The sequence below is a fragment of the Anabrus simplex genome, chromosome 1 (genome assembly GCF_040414725.1).
Source record: "Anabrus simplex isolate iqAnaSimp1 chromosome 1, ASM4041472v1, whole genome shotgun sequence".
NCBI lineage: Eukaryota > Metazoa > Arthropoda > Insecta > Orthoptera > Tettigoniidae > Anabrus > Anabrus simplex.
In genome coordinates this window covers 969425612-969438511 of record NC_090265.1, presented here as the reverse complement: position 1 = coordinate 969438511, position 12900 = coordinate 969425612, and the positions used below count along the sequence as shown (strand labels likewise).

At 40.5% G+C, this 12900-nt stretch overlaps 1 protein-coding gene across 3 annotated transcripts in view; it reads right to left on the bottom strand.

Moving 5' to 3' along the window:
* Positions 1-12900, bottom strand: part of LOC136857835 (transcriptional regulator ovo) — a 63090-nt gene that overhangs the window by 8837 nt on the left and 41353 nt on the right. For 2 of the 3 annotated variants that reach the window (XM_067136799.2, XM_067136798.2), the window contains exons 2-4: positions 5454-7516; positions 4520-4844; positions 3794-3918 (exon numbers count right to left, since the gene is read on the bottom strand). In XM_067136799.2, the coding sequence (XP_066992900.2) occupies positions 3794-3918; positions 4520-4844; positions 5454-7516 (2513 nt within the window). The remainder of the gene's footprint in view (positions 1-3793; positions 3919-4519; positions 4845-5453; positions 7517-12900) is intronic. The other variant, XM_067136800.2, reaches the window with a different exon arrangement.

Genomic DNA, 12900 nt, shown 5'->3' with positions numbered 1-12900 from the left:
CACTCACTAAGCCATTCAGCTGTTGCCCAGGGCTCACTCCATTTTCACACCAGGCAAACGGCTGTACCTTAATTAAGGCCATGGACAATATATCACTGGCCCATCCTTGCATCACCGAAAATCTTTGATGTGTTAGTACAACATTAAAAGAAAAACTAACAAAAAGCCCAAGTTCATGAGCTAGGACGTGACTACAGTAACCCACACAATTAACCAAGAATTTGTGAATGTTAACATAAATCCTCCAATTTTCAGTTGATTATTCATTTGCATTGATGGATTCCTTATTTCTAGTTTTACAGATAAATAAACAAGTTGTTGTCTGGCTCCTTCGCTGAATGGTCAGAGTCAGTTCACAGGGCCCCAGGTTTGATTCCTGGCCAGACAAAGAATTTGAACTGTGCATGGTTAATTTGTCTAGTTTGGGGACTAGGTATTTGTATTATTTTCAATATACTTCTCTTCACTTTGGTTTGGGGACTAGGTATTTGTGTTCTTCTCAATACACTTCTCTTCACTGTGGTTTGGGGACTAGGTATTTGTGTTCTTCTCAATCCACTTCTCTTCACTGTGGTTTGGGGACTAGGTACCGTATTTGTGTTCTTCTCAATACACTTCTCTTCACTGTGGTTTGGGGACTAGGTACTGTATTTGTGTTCTTCTGAATACACTTCTCTTCACTGTGGTTTGGGAACTAGGTACCATATTTGTGTTCTTCTCAATACACTTCTCTTCACTCTGGTTTGAGGACTAGGTATTTGTGTTCTTCTGAATCCACTTCTCTTCACTCTGGTTTGAGGACTAGGTATTTGTGTTCTTCTGAATCCACTTCTCTTTACTCTGGTTTGAGGACTAGGTATTTGTGTTCTTCTCAAACCACTTCTCTTCACTCTGGTGTGAGGGCTATCTCCTCTTCTATTAACATTGCACTGGATAAGATTATCAGGAAATTAGCTCTTGTACCTGCTGGCATCATTTTGGGGAGACAACATAAAGTCCTTGCATATGCGGGTGATATTGTTCTTATTGGCCGCAATGAATTAGAAATTAGGCAGTTATTTCTGGAACTAGAGGAAATGGCAGCAAAAATTGGCTTACGGGTAAATGATAAAAAGATACATTACATCGCTGTACCGAGACCAAACCATGAGGAGGTTGACTAGGTATTTGTGTTCTTCTCAATCCACTTCTCTTCACATGTACACTACACTTCTAACCAATACAGAAACATGTAATAGGGAATATAGGTTGTGTAAGAAGAGCTTGCCAAAGAAACCTGCACAGAACTTCGGCAAAGTTCAGGTGGGCTTGGTAGTGGCACTACATGCCCCTCCCTCTCTTCACTGTGGTTTGGGGACTAGGTACTGTATTTGTGTTCTTCTCAATACACTTCTCTTCACTGTGGTTTGGGGACTAGGTACCATATTTGTAGTGTTCTTCTCAATACACTTCTGCCAGCAGTTCTACCGTCTGCCCAGGCGGTCTTGCATCCTGAACTGTCATCTGGGTTTGAATGAGATCACAGCGCATGTATATAATGCCTTATAGTTATAACCAGAGCTTAGACACAGTAACCTATAGCATAATGATATTGTTAGAGATGCAGAAGCAGAAACATTGAATGGAATAACAAAGAGAATGATGTAATCGGGAAATAGCAGTAAACTTTCCTAATGGCCTGTTTCAAATCCACATCTTCTTATAGAGATTAAAAACGGCTCATATCACCTTTACTATCATTCGTGGGTGCTGGCTTCACTAACACTCTTTCTATCACTGTCATCCCCCAGATTAATGATTTATGCAGTCCTGATATTTCATCCATTATGTGATCGCTCTCATTGTACTTCTTCTCAATATTGATTAGGTGCCTACATTGCCTTGATCATTCTTCTGCTGCAGTTGATGCAATTCTTTCAATCAGCAATGTTCTTGCATCATCAAGTCTGAAAGAAACATTCTTTGGTGCTATATAATTTTTAACATGAACCCAAATAATTTCAGTTGGGTTCAAGTCTGGATGGTACAGTGGTAACTTAGATGCCAAATCATATGTCCACAGGCAGCAAGTAGTCTGTTGATTCTATTGGTGTTATAACGTGGTTTATGAGATTTAATCAAAGCGCAGAGTTGAGGTTTTATCATCTATGTAGAATCCTGCACACCTGATTTTCGGGAAGATGATATGGGTGTGAGCTTATATTAGACATCTTGGTACGAGGCATTATCAATCATGACTACAGAATTGGGTGGCAAATTAGGAATTAATTTCTCTGTCTGATATTTTGCATAGTTTCTATAGTTCATCTAATTGTTTTGGTTGTATTTGAAAACAAACAAAGCATTTGGAACGAAACCTGCATCTGAACTGACATGTACCACTATTAATCTTTGCCCTTTGAAGATAGGTGACTTCAGTTCATGAAGAGAACCATCACTCCAAGCGCTTGATTTAGTGTGCGAACTATGCAAATGTCTCATCAGTGTAAACAACAGACCTACCCCCTTGTCAGTACCACCTTATGCTCTGTATGTACTGTACACGTAGAAGCCTTATGTCAGGCTTCTCCTTAAGTATTCTACATGTCTTCTGTCTTCCTCCAAAACCTAGACCTTGAACTATCTTGCTTGATGTTTTTGCACCACCTTTAAACTGTATATCCTCAACCAGTTTCCTATGGATATTTCCCAGTGTTGGTCTCTCGCCTTTGATATCGTGAAAATTACTAATCGTACGCCTGACCATGCATTCATCAAAATCATCTAATTCACACTTCTTGAGAGATTTCATTCTTCTCTTTCCAGGCATTGAAAATGAATCCACTTCAACCCTTTCATATTTCTTTCTTTTTTTGTCTTGTATTACATTCCACATGGACCTTTCCAACACACCCGCTGCTTCAGCCACCTTCTTTTGAATAGCACATATGTTTCCAGCAGGGTGTGTTTCGTTTTTCATGAATTTGTTTATGCACATTATAAATAACTTCCCTCGTTTGACTGTGTAATTTTCTGGTGCTCCCTTGTATAGAATGAAACAGGGGCATTGCTAAGTATGAATATTACACACAATTCTCAAGGCCTTAGTTATACAATAAACGCACTTCAAGTTATGTAATATACATGAATTATTAATGTTATACACACAGGCTTGTTGCTTCCTTGCACTATATGCTTGATAAACAGCTCCTTTCAGTTAGCCCGCATGGTTGAAGAATGCAGTGAGCAGTGAGCCCGGGAATCAGTATTTGGGTCACACACAGAAGCCCCAGAATGAGCATTAAACTGCGCTGACTAATATTGATCTCTGCGCCTGATTAAGTTTCTGCAAGCTCTTCTCGCGGGACATATACATCCCCCCATATAGGGTTGATCTTATCAAGGGCATCCGATCATAAAATTGGGCCAAATACATATTGAATGCAGACCCCAACAAATTGGAATTAAGGCCAGAAAGAAAAATCAGTTAGGCAAGTTGTCACTAGCCAAGAATTTTACTCTCACGAGTTGAAAATTCTATACCTACTTGAGGCTTGTACCAAATGTTCCTAGTAGCTAATAGTGCACTGCCATATACTAATGAGTCCAGAAAAAAAATTATGAAGAAAAAGCTTACATTCAAGTAGTTTCTGTAATCAACCAAATAAATTAAATATTGACTAGTTACTAAAGAACAAACTCTATGCAAAGATAACCATCATTAAGTCTTGAAAGAGCCTAGCATTCCCAACTGGGTGAATTGAAAATATTTCTAATCTGCGACCAGTAGGCCCTACTTTATTAGGTTACTTACTTTTGTTCTGCGTTCCTTGTAGGCGTACTGATGTTGCACTCCATGAACCTTAAGGCAGTGAGATTCAAGGGAACAGCGCTGAGTAAATGACTTTTCACATAAATTGCATTTGTATGGCCGGACACCTGAAAAGAGATCAATATAACTTTATTAATTTAACTACTAATGTTTAATTTCTGGGAACTAAACTATTTCATCTTTATCAGATGAAGTAGCAAAGTAATGTCTGTATTATGGTACTTATAAACAGTGATTAGGCTATATTGTTACTGCTATAATGTTATGCTGTCTAAAAATTTACTTGAAGAAATAATGAAGGCAAAAATGTATGCTAATTTGAATAGTTCTTTCCAAATGCAAGTTCTTAACTAATTTTGCTTGATGGTCACTAACCATATTGTTATCATTAGTAAGTACGGTATGTCAACAAGTACAACACGATGAAGATGCATAGCTTCCCCTACCCTTTCAACATACAGAGTTCTACTGGGAAATCAAAACTGTCATCTTTGGAAAACGAGGCTAATACTGTATCTCTAATCTAGCAACGTTTCCAGCTCTGAAAATAATTTTGTAATGCTAAATGACCTTTAATCTCTAGTCCTGAGTATAAAAGATTTCTACACGAGATTCAATTCTATAAATTGCAGACATTGTTTTGCTTGGGCTCTATACCTATAGTCACTTATATAAATAGAGTAAGGATGGAATTGTTAAGCAGCTAACCTGTATGCGTCCGTGTGTGTCTCTTCAAGTCAAATGTATCGTTGAAACCTTTCCCACAGAATGTACACAGATATCGTTTCACATCACTGTGACATTTCATATGCCTGTTTAAAAGCCGCTGTAGGCTGAAAGTCTTTGAGCAGATACGACAGGCAAAACGAGATGGATCGTCGGAGTTTGCAGGTGGAGGAGGAAGTTTATCAGAGTCGCTACTCCGGCTTGATGGACGGGAATGTCCATGACCCAGGTCGTGGTTGGCAAGGGGATTCTTAATCCCATGCCCTCCATTTACAAATTCAATGGCAACATCTCCAGGGAGACCAAGCTGAAAGAAAAAAGACAAAAATGAGAAAAAATAATCTAAATTACCGGTAAGTATTGTAGGATAAGCTACATAAAATGAGATTTTGTGTTTATCATCTATTGAACCAAGACTATTAAATTGATAGTGTTGAAAGAAGTAAGTTATTTTAATCAATTGTCATGAATGTCGTCTGATCTTTTTCAGTTACTAACTTGTTTAAATTCTTATTGGGCAAAGCTGAAAACTGAAATATTGCTAATCTAATAATTTAAATATTACAAATAAATATCAAAGGAAACTGTTTTCTCTGAAATTTAAATAAATACCGAATTTAATTTTATTAGTTATTACTAAAGGTTTAAAGCATTCAATTTGAACGGGCACAGCTTTTACATACTTTTATAGTTAAGGATCCTATACTAACCAAAAACACTAAGAAGCAAAACATCCTTCAGTGGTTGAGATGCTAGAATGCTACAGTTACCTCGATATATTTCCTTTGCCCCTGGTACTGCTGTCTCTGTGTGCATTTATTGCTTAGAATTTGGTAGTTCATAGAAATTAGCTACTATTTTTCATAAAAAGGAAATCCCACTCCCGGCTGTAGCCTGTATCAAGTTGACTGCTCACCCTTTGCTGTAGGATGTTCACGCGGACCTGGAGAGATGGTATATTGCTGATGTCAGAGGAGTCTCGCCTGTTGCTCACACTAGCTGGTGGAGAGAGAGAGCTGGTTGCAGAACCATTTCCGTCAAGACTGCAGCTAGCCCCACCAGGTGATGGGAGAGACATGGTGGTAGGTGAGTCCAGATCAAGCCCGCTACCAGTAAATGACAGCCCAGGTGAGAGCAGTGGCTGTTGGTTGTTTTGCTGCGTTTGCACTTGGATCTGTAGTTGCTGCATGTGAGGTTGCTCCTGGTCTTGGTGCTGAGGACTGGATGATGAGATGTGGAGAGCTAGCTCTGGACGTTCCTTTGGAAGGTTATGATATCCACTAGATCCGGTATCTTGATTGTTGTTGTTTAAAAACACCGAGTTCTTTGTAAAGTGTGTAGGAGCAGCAAAGTTTCGGGACGTATCAAAATTTCTAGAGAGTCCTAGTACATTATGACAATGTTCGGGGAAAGGATCAACCGATGGCTCTATAGGTGGAGGAATGTTCTGATCATGACGCTGCTGTAAAGTTGGACTTGAATTAATCTGTGGCTCCTCCTGACTTGTATGAGACAGAAGATTGTGATCGGCATCACTATTGTTGTTATTGTCCATGTCTCCATCTGGAGACATTCTTTGAAGGAAAAGGTCGTCTGATAGACTTTCTATCAGTGCATGATGGTCAGCGGGACTGGAGAATGTGAGAGTGGCAGTGAATTGTAGTGGATCTACCACTGCCCCTGAAACGAGATCTACCACCATAGAGTCCGACACATCATACTGACTTGACATATAGCCAGAACCCACACTGCCCAGCAATGTCGAACTTAAATTACCTGAACTCCCAACTACGTGGACTGGCGGTAAAACATCTCTGGAGTCCGGAGAGAGTTTTGGAACATATTCACTCAAGTCGTCTTCTTCCTTCATAGTAATTAACCCATATGTCTCGCACACATTTTGAAGAAGTGAATATTGTTTAGGCTGTGTATTACCACCACCAGCATAATTCAGTCCTTGCTGATCCTGCCCCGTGTCACAGTCCATTGGAAGAGGTGCTGACATCAGAGAATAATTATTACCACTACTGCCATTACAGTGTTGATTGCTGTTGAAAATTCCTAAGCCACCACCTTTCAGGGATTCATAAAATGGAGGTAAGGAGCCTGTTGGAGGACTACTTGGTCCATAAATGTTGCTTCCTCTCCCCCCACCCCCAGGATTCATTGATCCTCCCCCACCAGGACTTCCTCCTCCAAGCATACCTCCTCCACCTCCACCTAGACTACCACCCCCACCACTGTATGACATAGAAGATGAATTGTGGCTGCTGCTGCCACCTTGATGTCCTCCACCTCCCGAGTTTCCTCCACTGCCCCCTCGATTGCTGTGGCCATGGCCCGCAGCAGCTGACTTTGGTGTTATTTTGCAGTTCAGTAATTGACGTCCCAGTAGCAAAGGTAGAGGAACCCTCTTCATGCCACTGGCAATCTTAATAGTCAAATTTTTCTGGAATTCTCTTTCCTTATCTTTATCACTAAGTTTCTGTTCATCAGGTTGTTTCTTTGGTATGTGATAATCAATGGGTGCATCTTGCTCAGGTTCTTGTATAACCATCACTACCTCCGTGTGTTCAGGATCTTCTTCCTTCATTGGTTTTGCAACCGGAGGTTGAATAGAAGGTGTTCTCTGAATGACGGAGACTGGCTGGCAACGCACCACAGGTTTAGCAGGAGCTGGTGAACCAGATGGAAGAGGTGGTGCAGGTGGTGGAGGAGGAGGAGTAGCAGAAGATGGAGTGACAGCAGGGAGGTACTCCTTGCGCTCTGCGCGAGTAAGAATGTGACCTCGGCTTCCATAAGGAATATCACCTCCCAAGATGGACGATATAAAACGACGAGGAGCAGTGCTGCTAGCGGGAGATTCCGTTGATGATGTTGATTTTGTGTTTGGGCTAGCTGGCGATGTTGAACGATTGCTATCAGGAGTTAGTGGCCGTGAAAACAAAGCCTCTTCATCGTGCTTACTCTGAGAGCGATCTGAAACAAGAGAGAAGATGTCTGTTATAAATCAGGATAAAGAAGACAAATATGTTGTTGAAAAGTTATTGAAGGTATGTGTATTATATATCCTAGGATCAACAATTCCAAAAAAAGTCATGATTTAGTTTAACGGAAATCACCAACACAATTTCTTGGTTTAGTATTAGAATAATAGGTCTACTCAAAGTGGGACAATAATAATAAGTTATTATACAATTCCTCAAACATGTTTTGCTCCTATAATTTGCTCATCAGTAACAAAATTAGCAAACTGGCATAGTAACTGCATTGAAGAAATGGCTCTGATAGTTATTCTTCTTATCACTCACGAAGGCCCAATAAGCAAGCATATTCTACTCTATTAGTTATTATCTGTTTGCTGTTGCCATCTGGCTTTATTTTTCACCTTTCCATTAAAGAACCAAGAGTATTAACAAGTCATCATAGTCATTAAATTTAAGTTACTCAAAACGAAAAATGCATTTTACAGATTTGATTAATCAAGGAGCAACTGAATTATGTGCCAAAGAGTGTATCGAAATTTCATGTAGGCCCCTGATAAGCAAGTACATTCTACCATTAGTGATTACCGGTACTTGTTAGCTATTGCCGTTTGTTGATTATTCCTTATTTCTCCATTAAGAACTGAGAGCACTTAGCAGCCATTAAAACAAACAAACAAACAAGATTTAAATTAAGTTATTCCACACAAAAAATAAATTTTGTCAATTAGATTGAGCAAGGGGTAACTGAATTCTATGCCTAAGAATGTGTCGAAAGTTAATCTTATGCAGACAAACATGGCACAACTGCCCCGAAGAGGCTTGGCCTACCAAGCGACAGCTGCTCAACCCGAAGGCCTGCAGATTACAAGGTGTCGTGTGGTCAGCACGACGTATCCTCTCGGCCTTTATTCTTCCGATACAGATAGCTTCATGCGTATTGCAGTTTTTCATTCCATCATGCCCTCATCCACAATCGCACAACAAATTCTATATCTTGCAGCGAGATATGGAACTTACTAGTTTTTCTTAAACTGGTTATTCCATACACTTTCTTTTTTCTGGTGGTTCAACGTTGCACTAACACAAAGGTTATCGGCGATGAAGAATGGGAAAGGGCTACGTTTGGAAAGGTAGTGTACGTGGTCTTAACTAAGGTACAACCCCAGCATGTTCGTTGTGTGAAAACGGGAAACCACGGAAAATCATCTTCAGGGCTGCCGACGGTGGGATTTGAACCCACCATCTCCCGAATGGAAACTCACAGCACAATAAATTAAGGGAACTGTTGATCAACATCTGCAACAAATAGGCCAATCTCTTACAATGTAGACGCTCTAAAATGCTAACTGTCGAAGGATTCGATCTCGCAACCTTGAACACAGGAAGAGCACCTAGCCAACTACGCTACTCAGATGTTCAATTTTATATACGATACCACTCATTTCAAAGTTTGGTAGGTCTACGTATAATATCCTATTAAGAACGCGCTCCTTTATTATTGGTTTTGTAACGGGAGGGGCAACTCTATAATTGTCAGTAGGGAAACGATGTATTGAACCACTAGGTACCTAATAAGCTCTCCTGGAAATGAAAAAGAGACCAGAAGTTCAATAGCCGCCCAAAGCTTGGGGAGAATAGTTTACAGAATTCTCTACCTAACCCTTAATTTTACCCCAGAATTTTTACCTGGATCTTCAATCCTTCCCTTCCCTACCGTTCTCACGTTTCTGCAGAAATACTTGTATTGACAACCCCCACAGATGTTGGGTGTACAGGAAGGAGCATCTCTTGTCCAGGTGCAAAGCTGTGAGAAAATGAAATTTCAAACAGTTCCATCCTCACTATAAATATTTAAACGGCCAGTTCAACAGTGTCGGCATGACTTACACAAATTTTGAATAGTTGGTAATTGTGTTGAGGTGAAGCACCTTTAACTGCGAAACAGCGCTACGTAACTTGATATGTCCAATAGCGATAAACTCCATACGGCCAGAAATATACCGTTAACCAAGACGTAAGTGGACAGCAAGCTTGTGGGCGCCCGCAGAGTGAACAACAGTATGTAGCCTACATAAAATATGCACACTAGGGTTCTCGTACATGCTCGTAATCTTGGGAACAATCGCATAGCCACTACTGTCTGTATTAGTGGCAGGGGCGAAAACTAGATATCAGCATACAACTACAGTATATTGTCAACTAGAGAGTGACCATTCTGTGATTGTCCCCTAACTCCCCATCTGCCAATCTAGGAAAAATCCGTGGATGGACTTAAGTCTAGGGCCATTCATCAGTCCTATTTTAAATAATTACATTTATAGGGCTAATTGCCTGCTGCCATTTCTTGATGGATACAGTACTTTTGTATCCATCTCTTGGCACAGGCCAGAGTAAAGTGTAGCTTCCACCGAAGTCCCAGTCTCATCCATCGCTGTGACAAATATGGAAACTGCTGGGGTATGGGTGGTGCTGAGTAATGACATTCAGAGCACGACTAGTGCACGAGTGTTATGAAAGGTGTTGCTCATAGGGTCAGTCGTGCTACAATAGCACTTTCTGACCCAGTGGGGAAAGCAATGGCAAACTACCTCACTCCTCGTCTTACCTAGTACGCCTCATTTTGGTGCTGCCATTGGTTTTTGCGGTTTCCTTATAACCACATAACCTTTAGTGGTGCTGTTTGAGGATCCAACCAGCCTCTGGGCTGATGACCTAACAGATAACATCGGGCTAATGACTTATAGGCCTAAACTACACACTCACTCAGGCTATCAATCAATCTCCACTAACTTCTTACCCCATGAAATAAAACGGGAATGATCTAGCCAGGCTGAGTGGCTCAGACGGTTGCGGCGCTGGCTTTCTGCCCTCAACTTGGAAGGTTCGATTCTGGCTCAGTCCGGTGGTATCTGAAGGTGCTCAAATACGTCACCCTCGAGTCGGTAGATTTACTGGCACGTAAACGAACTCCTGCGGGACTAAATTCCGGCACCTCAATGTCTCCGAAAACAGTAAAATTAGTTAATGGGACGTAAAGCAATTATTATTATTATTATTATTATTATTATTATTATTATTATTATTATTATTATTATTATTATTATTATTATTATTATTATTATTAGCAATAGTCAAAAGAAGCAAGACCCGCTTTGACTTTCTTCGAATTAAAACAACAAATTGTACTTCACACTGTTGGTTAGAGCTTTGAAAGGCCAAGGCAACGGTTTATAGCCGTTCTTGTTCAGCAAATCACTTCGAAGAAATTGTTTATAAACTCCTCTCCATAAATATTGTCAGTTGAGATTATAAGTCCACCGAAGTTCCGGGGGAAAAATTAGAGTTGCAAATGTTGAAGATTTACTGTATGTTGCGGGAATTAGTAAGCTGGGGTTGAGAGAGAGATGTTGGTCTAGTTTCTTCATACGGTGCTACCCTCTTAGTAGTAGTAAGTACCGTTGGCTTTCCAGAAATAGCTCTGCCAATGACAAAGCACGGCAGGAGGTCAGAGTGCTCCGAACTGGCCGAGTACTCTTGAGTGTTAAGCGTAATGGCGTCCTTAGCCACGCCTATTTTCGTTAACCCACCCATTCGCCGACAACAAGAATTACTCACAAATGTAGCGTCAGGAAGAAAGACAATTAAATAAAAAGGCAGTGATCGATTTGTGTAATTTTGTTTTGTTTCTAAATCGTCGTTTTATAAGGCAAACGTTCGTCTGTAAAAGCACAAAAGAAAGATACCTACATGCTCTGTTTCAGTGGAAGGTAACTTAGGTTGGTACATGATGATATGCCCATGAATTTATTGTAACATTGCTCTGCACGTTCTATAGACAATTGCTTCTTGAATTAAAATATAAATTAACACCAAAATTGTCAAATGCAATCAGTATGCAGTTGGCTTTCAGTAAGCCTACCAATTAATTAATTGAAGTAGGTACATCAAATACTAAATTCGGCATTCTCTAATCATGTTTTCTAGGATTTATTACACCTTTATTGTTATGGATCGGTGGTAGAGTGTCGGCCTCCGAAACCCAAGATCGTGGGTTTAAACCCTATTGACGTAGTCGGATTTTTGAAGGGCGGAAGAAAATCAGTTCATTACTCCATGCCATAAAATGTAGGCATTTAAAGGATCCCTGGTGACACATTTGGTGTACCGGACAAAATTAATCAAAACTCAGCCACAGATCGCACGACAGAAATCTAGTTTACTGTGTCATTTGGTGGAGTAAAACGGAACGTCGAATTTGACGCGAAGGTAGTCTAAATGGCGTCAGATTAATTTACCTGTACAGGGTAGCTGAGGCCATACGATTATTATTATTATTATTATTATTATTATTATTATTATTATTATTATTATTATTATTATTATTATTATTATTATTATTAATCTGTTTACCTTCCAGGGTTGGTTTTTCCCGCGGACTCAGCGAGGGATCCCACCTTTATTGCCTCAAGTGCAGTGTTCTGGAGCATGAAACTTTGGGTCGGGGATACAACTGGGGAGGACAAATACCTCACCTGCTATGCTGAACAGGAATAGATAGACAAGGAAGAGAGAAGGAAGCAGCCGTGGCCTTAAGTTAGGTAGCCTATCATCCCGGCATTTGCCTGGAGAAGTGGGAAACTACGAGAAACCATTTCGAGGATGGCTGAGGCAGGAATCGAACGCCCTTCGCTCAGTTGACCTCCTTAGGCTGAGTGAACCCCTTTTCAGCCCTCGTACCACTTTCCAAATTTCGTGGCAGAACCAGGAATTGAACCCCGGCCTCCCGGGGTGACAGCTAATCACACAGAGACGGGCTACTATTATTATCGTTAGTAAGTCCATAACAGGACCTACAATATTTTTGCATTGTTGTTTCTATATTATCTCTGTTCGACTCCTTAGATAAGTGGTCAGCGTATGACCTTCGGTTCAGAGGGCACCGAGGTCGATTCTCGGCCGAATTGGCGATTTTAACTTTGGCTCATTCCTCTAGCTCTGGAGCTGGGTGTTTGTGCTGGTGTAATACACATCTTCATTTGCATGCAGCACACAACACTCACTATAAACAACCACAGAAACACGCAATAGTTAATGCATCCCTCCACATAGGGTTGGCGTCAGGAAAGGCATTCTGCCGTAAAAGAAAGAGCTAAATCCATGTAAGTATCGACCCCAGGTAATTGGCAAAAAGGCCAGGAAGGAGAAGAAGAAGAAGAAGAAGAAGCAGAGGAAGCCTACATTCACCCTATTAGATGTTACCATACTTAAAGGCTACGTTTATACTGAAAATACTATAGGCTATTGTAAAGCGTTCGCTGATTTAAACCATTATTCTCATAATTCTTTTATATGTCTAGGTCTATACATTTCTACTTA